At 36.4% G+C, this 19688-nt stretch overlaps 3 protein-coding genes across 9 annotated transcripts; all 3 read right to left on the minus strand.

The window, feature by feature from the left end:
- Window positions 1-618: 618 nt before the first annotated feature.
- On the minus strand, window positions 619-10938 carry LOC105161859 (uncharacterized). 6 transcript variants are annotated; one of them, XM_088880643.1, is made up of 9 exons: window positions 10798-10938; window positions 9410-9460; window positions 8040-8158; window positions 6563-6645; window positions 4875-4996; window positions 3664-3828; window positions 2610-2703; window positions 978-1179; window positions 619-870 (listed from the first exon to the last, which is right to left on the minus strand). In XM_088880643.1, exons 3-8 carry the CDS (start codon window positions 8151-8153, stop codon window positions 978-980), a joined length of 780 nt encoding a protein of 259 aa, XP_088736769.1. In that variant the 5' UTR covers window positions 8154-8158; window positions 9410-9460; window positions 10798-10938; the 3' UTR covers window positions 619-870. The 6 variants fall into 6 exon arrangements, with proteins under 6 accessions (XP_088736769.1, XP_088736768.1, XP_088736771.1 ...); XM_088880642.1 differs by lacking the exon at window positions 10798-10938 and having other exon boundaries at window positions 9410-9557; XM_088880645.1 differs by lacking the exon at window positions 10798-10938 and having other exon boundaries at window positions 8040-8155; window positions 9410-9542.
- LOC105161860 (putative pre-mRNA-splicing factor ATP-dependent RNA helicase DEAH5) lies at window positions 10463-17047 on the minus strand. 2 transcript variants are annotated; one of them, XM_011079693.3, is made up of 3 exons: window positions 13748-17047; window positions 12673-13086; window positions 10463-11101 (listed from the first exon to the last, which is right to left on the minus strand). In XM_011079693.3, the coding sequence occupies exons 1-2, from the start codon at window positions 16831-16833 to the stop codon at window positions 12693-12695; spliced, it is 3480 nt and encodes a 1159-aa protein (XP_011077995.2). In that variant the 5' UTR covers window positions 16834-17047; the 3' UTR covers window positions 10463-11101; window positions 12673-12692. The 2 variants fall into 2 exon arrangements, with proteins under 2 accessions (XP_011077995.2, XP_088736767.1); XM_088880641.1 differs by having other exon boundaries at window positions 10463-12354.
- A 627-nt stretch (window positions 17048-17674) lies between these two features.
- Window positions 17675-18235, minus strand: LOC110011975 (putative mitochondrial protein AtMg00240). Its single transcript, XM_020693708.2, has 2 exons — window positions 17837-18235; window positions 17675-17755 (listed from the first exon to the last, which is right to left on the minus strand). Exons 1-2 carry the CDS (start codon window positions 18233-18235, stop codon window positions 17675-17677), a joined length of 480 nt encoding a protein of 159 aa, XP_020549367.1.
- Window positions 18236-19688: the final 1453 nt, after the last annotated feature.

Below are 19688 nucleotides of genomic sequence, written 5' to 3' on the forward strand. Positions count from 1 at the left end.
CCAAAACGCAGAAAATGACTATCAAACGCAGTAGAAGCGCGTCTCCTCCACTTCCCGTTAGTTCTTAACAGAATAGGGAGTTTTTTGCTGACAAAAACAAAACAGGAGGGGAATTTTAGCCTATTCTGAAAACAGTAAGGTGTTTTTTTGCATATTTTCTAAAACACAGAGGGGGTTTTATACATTTTGTCCTATTTATATATATATTGATAAATATATGCTGCTTCTTTTTTTATATATACATATAGTAGTAAGGTGCATATGTGTTGTGCGTGGATGATAAATATTTATTTTTATTTTTCAAACTTACCTGAAGCAGAGCTAAGAGTCGGTTCAGGAACAATCAACTGGCTACCGGTAGCAATATTCAGTACGGTCTTATAATTCCAAAAGTTGGGGAAGCCAAACAGCTAGAAATAATTCTGTATGAATCGAATATGACATGGAGGTCTGGCTAATAGCAATCAATAACAACATGATTGATCCGAGTCTGAGGTAAAGTTAACAATTGCCTTTGAAGCAAAGATCTTTTTTTCAAGGGACAAACTTATAACAGACAAGAGACTTGGTGAGAATACAATGACTAGTAAAGACATTCTTGTAGTAATCCTCTGAATCTTGCAGCATAGCCTTATCAGCTAAGCAGTGATCATAAAATGGCATAAATGATGAATGGAAGAAGACCATTGTTCGTCCAATTTGGAAACAACTTCATCCCAAAAAATAATGTCTAATTTGCAGAGAATACTTCTGAGTAGTTGTGAAAATAAGACACAGATTTATTGGTGGTGAATTTATTAACATACCAGTATTTGATCACACTCAGATACAACTTTTCAATCAGCTGGTTTATGGTTGAGCAAATTATTCCTGACAATAAACTTAATGCGTCAGGCATAATCTGTCCACTACTTGGAAAGTAATAGCAGCATAATCATAACATACTTTCAAGTATATAAGTGCAGTGATTAACCGACCTAAATGGAGACATCTTCACCGTGTTGCATGCATTCCTTTACGAATGGCAAAATGGCTGAGGCTAATTCATCTTGATGTGAAGAATATCCATGATTAGCTCCTTCTACAAGTTGCAATTTGTGGTTTGGTATGATCTTGGCAAACTCCCGTGCATCTTCTACTGGAATAACTTCATCGGCCGTTCCGTGTACTGTCAATACCCTGAATATACATTTCACCGAAGTTAGAGCCAATTTGCAGTAAATATTTCTCTTGATGTCTCCCAAGTAGAGAAAACACAGAAGGGAGAAAGACAAAGCTGGCACACCAGAACTGTGGCTTTCTCAACTATTGGACAAAACAAAACACTATAGCGAGATAACAACATATATCATTTACGTAGAGCAATTGCAATCAAAGATATCATATACCACTAAACTTGTATTCTAAGTTGGAACCTCTGTTTAAGAATATTTTCTATTTAGTGAAAGAGATGGCTGAAGGAATCCATCAACAACCAGGAGAAAATAGAGCAACTCTTAACTCGTGAAAATTCAAATTACAAACTTACAGTTGACTCCAAATATTTGAAGATACAGACATGGAATATTGCCAGTATTGAATTGTCAGGATTTCATCCAAGCTTGGAAAATACTGGAACTTTACGATTCTAGGACAATCTTCTGTGAGTAGCAATGGGTGAGGGACTTCATCTGAATTTTGCCACCATTCAGATGCCTTTTCTTATGTTTATCCTCCATTTTATTAGCTATAATTCGTAAACACTGGACCGGAGGTAAGATTTTTGAACTCTTTCATCTTACAATTAGTCAGTAGGACCAATATTAATGTCCAACAAAGCCATAACCTTCCATATAGCTGTGGCATAAAAATAATATACAAAGGAAAAGAAAAAGAAGAACTTTATCCTACAAGGTACCTGATCACATACAGAGCCATTGTTTTTGGAAAATCACATGATATGGTTGCCTAACATGATAAACTAGGCGTGTTCATTAATTCAATAAACCGACTAGACCGAACCGAATTGAACCGAAAATTCCGTACTAAATGAAACCGAACCGAAAAATTCGGTTCAGTACTCTAGTTTTTTTTTTAAAATTCAAATACCAAAATGTTATTTATATATTTAATTTTTACATACACATTTTTATATATTATTATTTTTGTTCTTTTATATATTAAAAATTCAAAAAATAAATAAAGAGTGTAATTATTATTTATACTATTTTACTTTTAATTAATTTTTATGTTTTTAACGAAATTTTCGGTTTACCGGATACCGAAAAAAATTCAGTATTACGGAAATCGAACTGACTAATTCGATGCGGTATTCGGTATAGCATTTTGGTGTACCAGGACAAATGCACACGTCAAATTTTGGACATGACATGAAAAGGGACCCCCATCAAATGCAGAAACAAGTTTTACAGATTCCAGTATGGCCATTTAAAAGTTTACAAGAGAAAGATTAAGGAGAAAATTGAGAAATAAATGAAACTTTTTGGCTGATAGGATATATTTAAATAGGGTTGGTAAACATAGAAGTGATTTCTTTAACATTTTTCCTGCAGAAGCTCATGAAATAACACGAGACAGCTATTATTTGATGAAGTTGGCATCATGCTTACCTGCATCTCTTATCAATTGAAAGGCATGCGTCATGCATGTTTGTATTGAGTCGCTCCATCATACTTTCCTCAGTAACTTGATAACCTCCTTCTCCTATGAAAAAGTGCAAGTAGAATTAATTTACCGAGGAAGACCTTTTGAACTTGATGCTATCCAACATAAAAAAACCAAGAAGAAAGATTTATATTGTGCATATAGTACAGTATTGCGATTCTCAATGGAACATTTATCTATTAGAGGTGTATTGTTTACAACTGAAGGCAATGGGGAAAAAAAATGCTCTGCTCAAAATCAACAGAAAGATGAACTGATAAAATACTGCTAACTCCGGAAAGTTACAAAAGAATCATTTTTCTACTTATGTGTAGTAGAAGTTGGCCACAAGGAAATCCTTTAGAAAGACATGTGATATTCCAAAGTGATCATTTTAAATAGCTACGAAAACCATGATTTAGATTGCATATTTCTGTGTACAAGCTAAGTTGAACAGATCTAGAAGAAGCTTTGTAGCAGATATGAAATTAACAAATTGGGTTGAACTCCAATGATGAAGTTCACAAAAAAAGTTATCCTCCCTAATTATAACATGAACAACTTGGTTTCCTCTGGATCCAACGTGGACTTAAATATTTTAATTTTCTCGTGCCAGGCTGCACCAGATCTTGCAGCAAAGATTCCCCAAATGGAGTGAAGTTCCACCTTGGAATTTCTCGCTGTATGAAGACAGCCATAAAGGATAGGAAGGCTGTAAAATTAAAAATAAGAATATTTACAAGAGAAAAATGAAGGTGAAAAACTTTAGGTCGCTCATGTGTGACAAAGAACTTCTGACGGCACCTTTGTTTCCTTAGTCCAAAGCAATTCAGAAGGATCAACATACTATTAGAAAACAAACATTCTTATATCACATCATAAATAGTAAAAAGTTGGCAGGATGTTGCTAGAAGAACACAAGTCCCAGACAGCACAGAATCTGAAGTCATAATTTTTAATGCGAAATTACCCCTCCTGAAAAATTCAACAGCAGTTGCAACCAAAGAAACCAATAATTACCTCTCCTAGTTTTAACATCAATATGGCCATCCTTCTTGAGTCTTTCCAAGAAATTCTTACCCAACCGCTCTTCAATCCCTCTTTTGAGATCATAACGACCAGAGACATTTATCACGGCATGTGTATCATGATATCTAGATGCATACAGGAGAACAACATCCCCACCTGAAATATGTGGAAACAAGAATCCAAGCAAAAATAAGTTTTCAACAGAGTTAACTGTATAAGAAATATATACTATGATAACAGAACTAAATATCTAAAGTGGGGAAGCTAATTGCCTCTGGGATGTGTTATGTTCTAGTTTTATGAGTAAAAAAGGGCAACTTGCAAACAGGGAATCTAATTGTGCACATCTGGAAAAAAATGTGACTTTGTCTCACACCAAACACAATTAGAGAAAAACGTGAACCCCTTGCAGATACAGAAATGAGGGCGAACAAAGAACCTCCAGAAGAATGTTTTATGCTAACAAACTAAAACAGCACAGAAATCCCTCCCTGAAGTCAATTAAGTGCTCAATTACATCATGTTGTCTGAATTTGTACAAGCACATTATTGGGTCATACCAGCTTGTCAAAATTAAATCCCCAAAACCAGAAAAATTGCGAAATATGACAACTTCAAGAATCATGTGATATCTCCAGACTCGCTAAGAATGACCACAACGCTTACCTCCGAAGTAAATTTAGCATGCTAAGTCATATCATATTACAGGTCACAGAAGATGGTCAAACAAAATTAGTAGAATATATCAGAATTAGTAGCTAACAATATTTTGTCACAAGGTAGAATAGATTTTCTTTGGATTGCATGATTAAGAAAATAATAATGCAGAATTCATGCATGCATACATGACATCTACACGTACACACACAAAAGCATGTGTCTGTAAATAACCTACAGGCACACACAAAGCATATTACCAACATGTGTTTCTGTACTACCTGTGTTATAAAGAACAAAGGGTAAACTTGATGGTGTTGAAGGCTAGAATTGAATGAAGACTGAGTCACATGGCAATTATAAGATTGATCAGAATAGGTGAATAGCGATTTAATTTCAGACCAGACTGGAAATCATTTGAGGGAAGAGGTTGTTTAAGAATTTTGGCTATCTGGTTGTGTAACATTCTGCAAGGAAGTTATTTTCGATCTACCTAGTGTTCATTGCAGCATTATAAGATGTTCAGATATAAATAGTTGGTATACCTTTACTGTGCCCAAGAACCGCAACTGTCCAGCGGTTTATTCCTCTTAAATATTCAACCACAGATCTCAAATCTTCAGTCTCACTAATGTAGTTACCAAACTGAAATGAGCCTTCACTTTCCCTGTAGATCAACTAAAACATGATAGCAACAAATAAAAATAAAATTTGCCAAAGAATTGAGCGACAAACAAATTTCAGATCTTTATAGAAGGATAAACTGTGGAATGCTGAAGGAAGTGTGATTGTATAATGAAAAGGGAAAATGTAAAAGGAAAAAGAATTCTTGTCCAACCAACATTAAGCACAGGCAATAACTCCAGCCTTCTCAGGTTAGTTACTTGCCAACCCATAGTATTTCACATTACATAATCTTATGGAATGGAGCATGCATTTGGTAACACACATCCAGAAACTTTCTGCACCAACTTTAGTTATGCCTAAGAACAATGAACTTACATTACGAGACTTACACAGAGTAAGCAAACAAATATAGACTGAATAGAGTATTACCAAGAGCTTAAATTGTTGCCATAGCCACTGGCTTTGATGCCCCACAATTCATGTGTGCTAGCAGAAAAGTGTTTGGATGGACATGGTAATGGAAAGAAACATCTATTTTGAATTTGTCATGGCTCACCAGAATAAATAACAGAAAAGGGGAGTCCACACTTTGCACTTAAAATTTTTTAAATTTCTTCACAAATTTAATAGGGTGCACTTCCACCACTGCACTAGACGAACAGGATTACCAATTATGGGTTGCCACCCTAGAGCTTTTCAAAGAGATAGAGAAAAAGCACAAATGAGAAAAGATGTGCCTTCTATGAGAAAACTTTCAGCTGGACATGATAAATATCCTATGTTTCCAAGTTTCAGGTATTCATGAAAATAATAAACAAAAAATTTCCCAACTTGATGTCTACTCCACTTCAAAATATTTTGCATTCTTCAATTCGGGGAAAACCCTTACAAAATAATCACATTGTGCATCTCTCTTTCCAAATTTGTGGTTTTATGGAAAGAACAATTTTTTCCTCACAAAGATTAGTTAAAAATGTATACTGTTTGTCCCTTGGACAAAAACTCAGGTTTCAATTAGGCGCCTATTAAAAAACAGTTTCTTGGTAAACATGGCTTGTTGAATATGAAACTACATTCTGCATCAAGTAGACCAAGTCTTTTTTCATTTTCTAGCACAATGAATTATCAATTCTGATGTCTGTAAGTCAAATACTGATAAACTAAGAGATGTAATGTACTCAGTTGGTCATTCTTTTCCCCATTGAAAGTTTCACATCTTTCCTGAAATATCAAACTTAACTTCCGTCAGATGAATTACTAAAGTGGAGATGAAAGTAAAAATTCAAGTTCACCAAAGCTGTATATTCACCATGGTTAGGCAAGCAATAGCATGGCATGACTCAGTCAAGGAGAATATGATATCTAGGGCATGCATCTTCATGCACCTTAGGAATGTGTCATGAACACCACAAAAAATGGCAAAAAGGGTAAAGGTGGATCATTTTGTCACGATTAAACTACTGATACAATCCCATAGTGATAATATAGAAAGAAGGCAGATGAAGTATATGCAACTATATTGTTCTCAAACAATGCCAAAAGTTAATTTCACATATTTTCTGTCAGAGGGAAAAACAAAGTGCATAACCCAAGTTCTTAACCTTACCCATTTCCGGAGAAATCAAAGCGGAACACAGAGATTCCCTCAGTTTCTAAAGCAACAGCAAGGTTGAGCATGATGTTGTCATCCTGCAGATTGAAGGATTCAAGCAATGAATTGAATGCATGCACTGACAACCAGATGCCGCTCTGAGCTAATTGGAGAACTCAGAAACAGTTCTTCCCAGGTCAAGATTTAAATCTTTGGGACAAAAATCTAAATATAGAGTGGGGGGAAATTTCACTTACAGAAGCAAGGTGATGACTTCATCATTAGCATTATGATTAGTCGACAATAAATGTTGTTTTCAGTTCCCTAAATTACATATACTCTCTTTTGCCTGAATGTCTACAGTTTGTGGTGTCACTAATTTGGATGGTCAAATGCTTGTGGAACATGACCTTATATTGGTTTCTCTTTTAGTTAAAACTCCAAATCTCATACCTTTCAATCTAAAACTCTTCCTTTTGCAATTAATTTCCTTTTTCTTTCAAGAAACCCTACCAATAAAATATATCCAGGCTGTTGATAGTTGCTAGTAATTTAGACACTTGAAAAAGAATGCAAATGAACATAAAAGTCAAAACCAGGTTAACGCTGTTATGCTCAGACCAGTATCTAAATGTAGCTGTTATGTGAAGCCAATTGGGCATCTATATATTTGAATGAGCTGCTACGCCTTCCCTTACATACCAATGCTACGTTATTGGTTTCAACAACATAGCCACTTAAATTAAACATAACATTGCTACAGCAATTAAGGGGTCTAAGACAAATCTCTCTGTGAAAATTGAACATTCTTCCTAAGGTTAAAAAGACCATAGGACCACTCATCAGGTTCCCAGGTTGAGTCAGAGACGGAGATGAATTATAAGACAATAGGACCTTTCCTCAAGATTGAAAGGAAGAAAGAAAATCAAATCAAATCAACAAAAAAAAAAAGCCAAACAAAAAAGTGAGAAAGAATTGTGCACTTCTGTGAAACACAGACTTAGACCAGCCATAGGTGTAGGACATATATCTGCAAGTGTATAGATTAAAAGTTGAATGCATCTGTGCTCAACATTACAAACACAAGCTCTCACCAAAAAACCACACCAGCATTTCCGTTTCGCACTTAAATTTATCTGCATGCATATCAAGTCTAAGATTCAACCATGCACAAATTTTAGAATTTTTAGGATCCATTTGTTCCATGCAAAAATCAGTAAATAAAATTCAATTTGAATGATCTTTTAACTACATGAAATTTCCGACAGTTTGACATAATACAATTACACATACGATGATTACATTACGAATCTGCAGTTTAGACTTTAGAACAAGAAAGGGAGCACACTGTGGTAGAAACTGTCACTCTTTCATTTATACAAGGAGGAAAAGGAAAAATTATGGTCTCATGACATCAAACTAGCATGTGAATGAACGTCTAAAATTCTGGAAGTTGAATCACAATGTAATCAAACCAAAGGATGTCACAAACCTTTGAGGACCGAAATCCATGGCACAGAACTACAAGGTTCGCCGAACCCGTCTCGTGCAATATACCAACAAGTTTTTCACCACGCTTATTCTGTATTGTTATTTTCTGCTGCATTGCTGCTGAAACATTGTAATTAACGAGCTTTAGTAACCACCAAAGAGCTATGGGTGACCAAACTCTAGAATTTACTGCCAAGAGAGAGTTAGAATTTGTAGCTCTTTCTGGCTGGATTTCAAGTCAAGGGAATGGTTGTTCCCTGTTTCAGAATTTGAATACTCAAATGCTTTATTGAGACATTATTAAGTAAATCTCCACCATCCAAGTCAATATCCACCAATCATAGGACAAGTATAACAGAAAGCTATGGAGTTTATGCCAGTTAGCAACGGCCTACGATGATGTCGTTCAAAGATTTTGCACGTTATTTGAAAGAATTTGCAAGGTTATTCAAGGACATTGCAAATTTATTCAAACAAACTTCCCTTTAAATAATATGGATTTAGTACTCAATTCCAGTTAACACAATAACTATCTAGGAAGAGATCGCTCAGACTCAGTCCTCCAAAGGATTGTTAACCAAGTATAGAGACAATTAGCTTACATTCACATCTTGTGTATTTAATGTGGGTAGGCGTAATATCGGACTAATAGAGGAGGAAATACAGGCAAAGTCCTGCTTTTTGCCTATGTTCAGAGTGCTCATAATTGTCCTAGTAAATGGTAGGTTAGACTACATACACAACCAATGAAGGCATTGGGACATCAATGGCGAGTAAAGGCACATGTCACAAAATAGCCTCCCACCCCACCCCCAGCATATGCAGTAAAGAGGCAGTCCCAAAACATACCATTTTCCACACAACATAAAAAAATATGGAGTTTTATGACGAGAACATCATCCAATATTGCCATTTCACCGTTAATTAAGACATGTCTTGACCTAGTGACAGAAGTAACAGATTCCAATATTCACAATCCTTTTAACATGACCGACATAACACAATACCCCTAGTTAAAGCAGCACCACTTGAGCCCAACAGCAGCCGTGTTCCTAAAAAACCGATCCGACTCAACAAGTTATGTAAACATTTGGCTGTTGGATAACTTCCCACTCGTACTTAAACTTTAGGAAGTAAAAGCACTAGTCAATCAGGTTAGCTACCTACATCCCTCTCAATCTTGGACTACTCGTACCTCAGACCGAAAATGCATTTAAAAAAAAAAAACCCATAAAAGAAAAGGGAAGACTAGTGCTGAGAAAGTCGCAATCTTTCACGGTCATCAGTCTTCACTTCACCAAAAACAATCGGCTTTTTGTACATTAAATACAGTAGCAATCACTCATTTTAGGCCACAGGACTTCTCCTTACCTGGGACTTGAGCAATGACGAAATGTCTTCCGAATTTATTCGTGTGGCTGCCTGAAGAAGAAGGAGAAGAAGAGTAAGGTATCGTATAAGGGCGTTGAAATTCGTACTAAGTTATTTATTTTTCCTTTATCCGCGTTCGTTTTAATCTCATAATTTATAAAAATTAATATTTTTTATTCTTATTCACATTTCGAACAATAATTTAACGATTTTAAATAATTTTGATTGAAAGAAAAATTGATCTTTTTTTTTGCAGTGAAATATAAATATTTTGATTCACTTTACCTATTTGATTCACTTATAAAAATAAATTTTTTTGCATTATTTATATTTTGCTTCAACTTACAAAAAATATGAAAAGGATTCAACTAAATTTTTGCTCTTTCTTCAAGATTTGTGTTTTTTTTTTTCCTAAAATATAGTTGTAATTCTCTCCAGAACTGGTCCTGAGATGGATATCATGCAACTTTTTTCCTTCAATTAAAAAATTCTTAACGATCACATTTCTTGTGCTGTTGAATAATAGATGAAAGGTAAATAAGAACGAAAAAGTGCTAATACTTTTAAATTATGGAACTAAAAAATATAAATTTCAAAATTAACAAGACTAAAAGTAAAATAAATCTAACTTATTAAATCAAAAATAAAATGAATTTAATTTATGAGACAAAAAAATATCATTTCCCAAGAAGAGGACAAACAGATTAGTGGTGACGACTTGTGTGGACTTTGGACTAATTGGGGTTTCCACAAAACAATAATTTTGATCCCTCAGATATTTATAAACGTAATCCGTCTCTAATTTATCTTCAGCTTTAGCTTGCATTTTTTATACCACTTACTTGGACCATAAAATAAATTAATAAATTATAATTTAAAATTGACGTCCCTGAAGTGAGCCGCCAAATAGATCCAAATTATCCAGACGAAAAAAAATATATAAGGAATGCAGAGGAAAGGTGCAAAAAAACCCCTATAAGAGAACCTAAATTAATTAATATCAACATATTTGATAAATTTTAACTAATAGAAAAAATTATTATTAGACAGAAATAAATGTTATATATAATTTTTCAGATCACAAGAAATTTATATAAAAATTTATAGTAATTATAAGAAACCTCGTGGAAAAAGAATGTAATTATCCCTATCATAAATCACGAGGTCGAAATGTGTACTTAGACCACAGTAATTTGAAAGTTCCAACACTCTCTCTCCAAAGTCAAGAAGTTGTAAACAGAAAGGAAATCAAAGCAAAACTATCTCATAACCAAGCATAGTTATATTTTCTTTAGTTGTGGGCTTCATCTCTAACATTCTGTTGCATCTCAGTTTCATGTTTGCCTTTACCCTCGATATATCTAGAAACATGAAGCAACATGGTATACCCTTTTATCTACGGTTAGAACAGACTCTGCTTGCAAATGATCTGCTGCAATCTCGATCAGCATGCCCTTTTATATATATCTTAGCTGAGGGAGAGATGTCTTAAATAGCTGTCATCACAAATGAAATGTTTTAGCAGGATTAGACATTTATCTATTCTGTAGTGCAGGCTTAGCTTAGACTACGGCAGATTTGAGAGTTCAAGTATGCAAGATGAAACAACGGCCGTCCAACACCAGCATCATCTGCAGCACACTATGCTTCCAAATAGCACGTTCAACAGCAAAATGCCCTGGATCATATGTGCTGCATGGCAATACACCCGCCATCAAGATTACACTCCATAGTTCCTTGCAGAGAACAAATAGAACAAACCCAAGGCAGTTTTTTTACTGCAAAGCAACAAACTTTCAACACAAGAATATTAGGTCCAAAAGTGAAACCAGAAGGATACCATATCGTGACGTTTTAAGCATCTATTCGGTATCAAGAGAACTTTCATTCTAAAGCATGTTTAGCGAATTGGAGATTCCTAGACTGATAACTAGACAAATGAATGGAATATATAACCAGTATCAGTGAAGCAGTTTTTTATTTGATAAGGAGAATGTTATACAAAGTAACAACGGAAATTATCATAGCTGAACACAACCAAACAATTGGAAACACTAACCTATACCCTTCAAACTTACCTCTTCTTCTGGAACTGAATAAACTTGTAAACAATCCAAAAATCATGATAAAGATAGGAACCAGTAACCGTTGAAGCTAAGAGACATGTTCTTGACTAATCACAAGGAGTTCAAAACCAAGTGATAAGGTCTATGCAGGATCTTCTAATGATGGAATCAATTTAATTTATTTTGCAATATGATAATGATCAACTTCTGCAGATCCCAAGCAAAATAACATCTAAAACCGTCTGAAAAAGCTAGTTACATATGTTAAGAAAAAGAGGCAAAAGATGTTGTAGAAAGGAACCCAGAATTAATAGTCTTTCTCATTTGCATGAAAATTGAATGACAAGGAAAGACTGGTTAGGCGAAAATTAAAGTTCCACGGTGATATACCAAAATGAGAGAAATACCAAATAAAAACCTCTCAGATGAATCTGTAATGCTTCTACTAAACAAACAAATAAATGAAAATTGAAAAAGAATAAAAGTTAACCAGCTCACAATTGTTAAGGGTGAAGACAAGCACATTCTACTACTACAATTATATATAGTAGATAGATACTGACCTCCCCACTACTACAAAGAATTTCCTCCAGTTAACATTGACATTATAGATACCCACCTCTAACTAATGTTAGTCAACTCAACTTGACGAAAGTTGGTGAAATGATTATTTCAGTCTTGCGTAAAATAGTCAAAAACTAAAAATCAAAATACTTATGAACCAAATAACAAAAATACCCCTCAGCCCCCAATATCCCTTTCTCCACCCGCTGCACAATTTGGGATGGCCTGGCAGGGGGTTGCAGGGGCTTACTTTAGGGCCATGAATTTGAATGGTAATATCCTTCCAAGGATGAACAGCAGAGCTCACATTAGTCACTACATAATTGAATATACTCAATTTTACTACCAGAATAGGAAAAGATAATAACAATATATAAGTATGGTTTTACTTTTTTGTTTTTTAACTATTTCACATTTTTTTAAAAAGAAAATCTTTATAACAAAAATTACCAAACCAGAAAACTAAAAAGAATTCTGGCAATAACCAAACTAAATGGTTAATTCAGTTCAGTATTAAATTTGGCATTTTGACATAGGAAGATTTCCAATTAAAAATGACAGATCATACTCATCTAGAATTGAAGAATGTACATTTGCAGCAGAAACCAAAAAGAAAAGAGCCCCAAAACTGACCAGTAACCAACTAGGCAACGCTAAGCACGCCGTTTGCTTAAGCGCCAAGAGTTGGGTTCATGGTATCTATCATAGAGTGGTTCAATGCGCTCTTGTCTCTTGCGCTTGCTCATTTTTGTAGGATCTGCAACTTTGAAGAATCTTGGAGCCAGTTCAACAAGCCACTTGGGGTCTATGACAGTGACCTCACGCATATACTCCTTGGTGGTCATGACAAGTTCATGATAGATAACCAAGTCAGGTTGTCTCTGGAAAAGTGCACTGCTTGGATGTATGTACACTGGTTGATTCTCCACTAGCGTTCTGTAACCTTCCTGTGGATCCTTCCTAGCTGCATGGAAAAAGAAACCAGCAGCTATAGCTTTTCTTATCTTTGTAAAGTTCTTACCAGCACTCACAACATCCAATTTGTACCTGTTCACATACAGCAAGATTTAGAAACTTGTCAACATGAAGGAAAATCTTGCATCTTAATATCATTAAATGGAATAAAAAATACAATAACTTTTAATTAATATACTAAAGTCTTTCACGTAGAAACACATGATCGTTTAGGAGTTAGGAGAGAATAAGAAAATGAACTATTTAAACTAAGTGGTTAAAGAAGAAAGTGAAAGTAATACTTTTTAAGTTTAAAATAAAGGGCTTCAAACTGAACAGCAATTACTTTTGGGATAGATGTTGACCAGAAGTAAATCTCAAAACTTATCACAGGTATAAGAAAGAGAGTCAATTTTTGGGAAGGAGACAGCAAATAAAAAATCCTCTCTGTGAGAGAAGGCAGGGAATGGGATCATGTTTTAAGAGTCATGGTTCCACCAGAGATGATAAGTCCAAGAGCTAACTTCCTTAGCACCCCAAAAGGACAACTAATTGGTCCGCATAAGTTCAGTAAAGGGTGAAGTCATGAAGCAGGATCAGATTCAACAAACTAACAAAACTCAGCAATTCAACCAGCAAAAAAGATATGATAATCGACGTTTTCTCAGGACCACCAAAGCATAATATCAACCAAAAAATTATTATAGAAACAGGACATGAAGGCAACAGGAAGTCATGAAGTACCAAGACATACTTGTCCATGATAGAAAGAAGTTGTTTCCTAACATCTTGTGCCCTCCTCAATGATCGAGCTTGAACGAAATTCTCAAAGCACCATGGACCTGAAAAATTTTTAGCTTTCCAGGCCTCATAGACAGCAAGTAGTGTCAAATGGTCTCCCTCAGGCTGAAAAAACTTTGCTCTTTTTTCGTCTGCTTGCGCTTGTTTTTCCCTAGGTCTGTAGAAGATGTTTCCAGTCTGAATCATTGCAATGATGGTCAAAATCTCATCACTACAACCAAGATCTACACTGGCAAGAAGCATTTTGGACAGTGGAGGATCCAGAGGAAATTCAGCCATTTTCCTACCCAACTTTGTAAGAAGCCCCTCTTCATCCAGAGCTCCTAAACTGTATAGCTGTTCCATTGCAGAAATGAGGGCCTGGGGTGATGGGGGGTCCATAAAATCAAAAGACAAAAGATCATTAATACCCATAGCTTTCAGGGTAAGAGTAGTCATCCCCAGATTTATCCTCTGAATCTCCGGAATTGTCGTGGGAGACATCTCATTGTGGAATGCACTCTCTGTATAGAGGCGATAGCACTTCCCTGGGCCTGTACGTCCTGCTCGCCCTGCTCGTTGCTTTGCAGATGCTTGTGATATTGGAGTTATCACCAATGAATCAAGCCCCTGTTTAGGATTGTACACATTTTGTTTGGCGAAACCCGGATCAATGACATAAAATATGCCATCAATAGTCAGAGAAGCTTCAGCAATATTTGTAGCGACTACTACTTTTCTCTTTCCTGGAGGAGCAGGTTCAAAAATCCTGGACTGCATTTCACTGGGTAGGGCGCTGTACACAGGTAAAATAATCAGCTCAGGAACATTTTTACCTAAACCTTTCATCCTCTCATAAAGACACTGACATGCATAATCTATCTCTTCCTGACCAGTCAAGAACAGAAGTATATCACCTTCAGGTTCGGTCAAGTGAATCTGTAAGACAGTAATCAGCGCTGCATCGAGGTAGTCACTTTCTGGCTGCTTCGTGTAGAGAATTTCTACGGGGAATGTTCTTCCAGGAATAGTAAAGATATTGCAATTAAAGAAATATCCAGAAAACTTCTCTGCATCTAGAGTCGCAGACGTGACAATCAAACGAAGGTCAGGTCTCCGTTTCACAAGTTGCTTCAGCAATCCAAAAAGGACATCTGTGTTAATTGTCCTCTCATGAGCCTCATCAAGCATTATCACAGAGTACTGTGACAAACTTTCATCAATCAGAATCTCCCTAAGAAGCATACCATCTGTCATATACTTGATCACGGTCTCTGGACCCGTGCAATCCTCAAAACGGATGGCATATCCAACTTCTTCCCCTAAACGACAACCAAATTCCTCAGCAACTCGTTTGGCCACAGACATCGCAGCCACCCTACGAGGCTGAGTACATCCGATTTTTCCCTTTGTAGTGTATCCTGCCTCAGCCAGATACTGTGTGACTTGTGTTGTCTTGCCTGAGCCCGTCTCACCAATGACAACTAGGACCTGGTTATCATGGACAGCCTGAACTAATTCATTCTTCAACTTGTAGATGGGCAAACTTTGTCTCTGTTCCTGGATTGAGAGCTTTGATCTTTGTCCAAAAGTCAGAGCTTTGCCATATGCATCCTTTTTCCACTCCGGCATGTCATATGCAGACAAACCAACACCTCTCAGCTCCTGAGCAAGATGCCTCTCGCCTGTTTCTGGCATTGGATCTTCCCATGGCCGGTTCAGATCCTTCGGAATAGAATCCAACATTGTCCTTTGTTGTTGTTCCCGAACTTCCCTCCTCTCCTTTATCAGAGCAGATTGAAGTGCTGCTGCACGGCTCAAAGATCCCTCGGGGTTCTTGAATATCTTAACAGGGGACATGTCAACAGAGTACCGACTCTGGCCCTGCAAAAAAGCAGGCTCATCTTCATTCAACTCAATCTCAAGCTCCTCTTCTGCACCCTCCTCCTGGTAAAGCAACCCATCTCCCTCTTCATCAAACATCGGACACTCCTTTACGCTCAAAACACCTGAAGCAATCAGTTGTTTAGCCTCCCACCTCTCAGGTGAACTCATTTTCTTCAGTGGCCTACATGAAGGAACACCATCATCATCATCTTCAGTGATCTTGATCCCAGAGAGACCAAGTCTAGTCCCTGTCCCTCCACCATCGTTCCTCCCAGAAGGATTTGTTCTGAACACATCATCCTCCTCATTCCTCTTCAATGGCAACAAATCCGTTCCACTATTCTGATCCACATCCCTCATTGACAAACTCAATTTATTCCCACTAACAGAGATAACTTTGACATAGACCTCCTGGTCTCGCTTCACTACATCCTTGGCATTCACAATCCTCCTATTAGCCATCTGTGATACATGCACCAATCCTTCTTTTCCTCTAAACGCATCAAGCTGAACAAAACATCCTGCATCCATTACCCTCGAAACCCTCCCTTTATAAACTTTGTACAGCTCTGGCTCCCCGAATCGCCCATGCCTCTCATCCCGATCTTCGTTGGACCCATTTCTCCTGTTCCCCTCATCTCTATTCATGTCCCTATCCCTGTCAGTGTGCCTTCGTCTACCTCTATCATCATCATAACCATTCCTACCCGTGTGTCTGTCTCTTTCCCTTTCCCTTCTCTTCTCTCTTATGCCATTACCCCGATCACTGCCATTCTCTTCCTCATCCTGTCCCTCTCTCTTCACATCCTCCTCAATCTCCTTCTCCAACTCCTTTACCCTCTCTTTATTATCCTTAATCTTCAAAGCTGAAAACGCAGAGTTTTCCCCCTCCTTCGCCCCCTTCTCCGGTTCGGATTTCTGGGTTGGCGGCAAAATAGCATGAATAATGGTGAGTAGAGTCCGCACAAAATAATCAGGCATCTCAGCGCCATTCTCTTTCAGCTTCGCGTCGAATTCGTCTACAGTCTGGCAACTCCGCCCCATCTCCGTTATGAACTCCGCCAACACCTTATCCCCAAACCCAAGATGAGTCTCCAGTTCCATACATACTTTGGAGACCAACGACAAGTACTCCAATTTCTTCAACCCATTGTCATCATCATCTGCTCCCATCTTCTCCACTTTCACTTAAAGAAAACGCTGAAATTTGTGTATTAACAACAGAATCTCGAATGCGTGCCTGCGCCTGTGAATGTATGAATATTCGTTCTGCAGTAACCCAAGAGCAACTTCCTTCTTGGTTAGAATGGTGAACACGCTTCCCCACTCTCGCCACGTGGAGCTCTGGATATTTCTCGGTTCTGGACTTCGGAGTCATTGGAAACTTCTAGGATTCAATTATTTTAATATTGATAAAAGAATAAAATAATAAAAATATATCAAATGGTGCACAGTGATCCCGACTTGATGAAAAAAAAAATAAAAACAACGATTTGTAAAAAGGGACACCATCCACGACACAAGACAAATTGTGAAATATCATATAAACTTGACATAACAAAGGAATTCATATGGGAAAATTGAACTGTGAAGAAGAATTTCTTCATTTCCGTAAACTTGTATCTAGAATGTAGAGAAGATGTACAGAGGAGCTTATATACAGAGGAAGAAAAATTATAGGCTAACTAACTCTTAACAACTCTAATTATAAGAAAACGTTTCTAACTAATAAAAGTATGTATATGAAAAAGGCGAAAATACAAGAGAAATAAACAAATGACTGGTGGCTCCATTTCATCTCCACGTCATCGTCCAACTCAACAACTGGTCGTCTAGTCAACGCCTCCAACCTCCACTTTGCTACATTCCCCTTCAAGGTGGAGCTTGGGGTGCCAAGCCCAGCTTGACGAACAGACGCGAAAAATATCCAATCAAAGGAGTTTTTGTGAACAAATCAGCCAACTACTCACGGCTAGGGATATGAGAAGGTTTGATGAATCCCAATTTGAATTGATCACGGACAAGATGACAATCGATGTCCAAATATTTCTTCCGTTCGTGAAAAAATGGATTTGCAGTGATGTGGATGGTCGCCCTGTTATCACACCAAAAAGGAACAGAGGTTATGATGGGAACACAGAGAAAGTAAATAAGATAACCACAAAAGCTCGCATACAGCAGCTCCCATATTGCAATACTCAGCTTCGGCGGAAGACCGGGACACAGTGGGATGTTTCTTTGTTTTCCAGGAAACGATGGAACCTAGGAAGATGCAGAAATCTATGATTGAGCGTTGAGAGTCAGGACAAGACGCCCAAGAAGCATCAATGTAAACAGAGGGCCGAAGATTGTTGTTGGAAGGAAAGAAGAGACCATATAGAAGATGTGCCCTTGAGATAACGAAGGACATGAACGGCAGCATCCAATGGAAGGATTCGAGATACTGGAGGAATTGGCTTAATTGTTGGATCGCAAAAGAGACATCAGGACTGGTAAACCAAGGTAGAGAAGACGCCGGATAAGGTAAGAGAGACACAATGTCCGAGGTAAGTTTAAGGCCAGGAGGCAGAGGCATAGAAGTAACCTTTTCATCAAGAAGGTTGGCATCCTTGGGAACGTTAGTCAAATAAATTATCCCTTTTTATTTTTCACTTGCATTTATTGCCCAACACTTCACTCAGATTATCAGATTAAATTTTCTATTGCAACTTCATGTTGTATCTTCTATTTCATTCCTCTCGAGGGATGCCTCCAGCAATGTGGGAAAAAGGACATCGTGTGGCTAATAGTCCGACAGTAAATGACTAAATTCATGCCAACACTTGCACAGGGTGCTGACACGAACAACACGGAATGCGATATCAGCACCACAGACAAGCAAGGTGTAGCACAAAATTAGTATACCGGGCACAATTTCAAATGTGGATTTCATTAACAGTGGAAAGGAAATAAACATTGTACAATGAAGCTAACAAGGGGTTCGCCTTGAGAGGGCACTCACATGCAACACTGAGCTTCAAATACACATTTTTCTATAATAGTCTTAAAAAGATGTTTTCAATTTACAACACTACATACTGAAAATGTTGAAAATCGCACCTCCGGAGGCACAAAGTCCCCCATGAGTAAACATAGGCAAAATTATTTAAATAATATAAAAAAAATACAAAAGTAATGTTGTTTTGAGATTATTAAAGAATTAGGCGGCACCGCGGTTTGGAAAAATCGCGGTGCTTGCCATTTTATTAAAAAAAATAAAATAAAATTTTTGAGGCACCGCGATTTCGTACCGCGCGGTGCCTTTTTTTATTTTAAAAAAAAAAACAAAAATTCAATGCCATTATATATATATATATATATATATAAATTGGATGCTTTTTATTATGACTATTTCATTTTCAAATTAATAATACACATGATTTATCAATTAATATAATTCAAATGATATATCAATTTAGATAGTTAAAATATGGGTAAATTACATTAATATTTTTCGAGATTAGATTAAATTACACAAATACTATTTGTATTTTTTTATTAAATTAAAATTATTTTTTTTCTATAAAAATATATTCTAATAATAATAATAATTTTTTGCTCGGTATCGTTACTTCAATTAAGTCACACGATATAATTGCTGTAAGTTTGAATTTTATTTCTTTTAAAATATAAGTTACGAATAAATTGGCTCTTAAATGTTTTAGTTGGTCATTTACCTTCTTATTATATTACGTCGTTTCGAATAACAATTTAATTGTGTATGTATATTATCATCTTTCATTTCTTCTTTTGTTTTTTTTTTTAGTAAATTACAACGAGTTCTATTAAAATTTGGTATAATTATAAATACCCTTTTATTATTTGAAAATTGTCACTAATACCCCCTAATTTTAACAGCCGTATAACAATTAGCTCAATTCATTATTTTTCAAAACGATGTAATATAATAAGAATGTAAATGACCAATTAAAACATATAGGAGTCAATTTATTCCTATTTATATTTTAAAAGAAATAAAATTAAAACTG

This window comes from Sesamum indicum, linkage group LG5 (assembly GCF_026168435.1).
Source record: "Sesamum indicum cultivar Baizhima isolate 11 linkage group LG5, ASM2616843v1, whole genome shotgun sequence".
NCBI lineage: Eukaryota > Viridiplantae > Streptophyta > Magnoliopsida > Lamiales > Pedaliaceae > Sesamum > Sesamum indicum.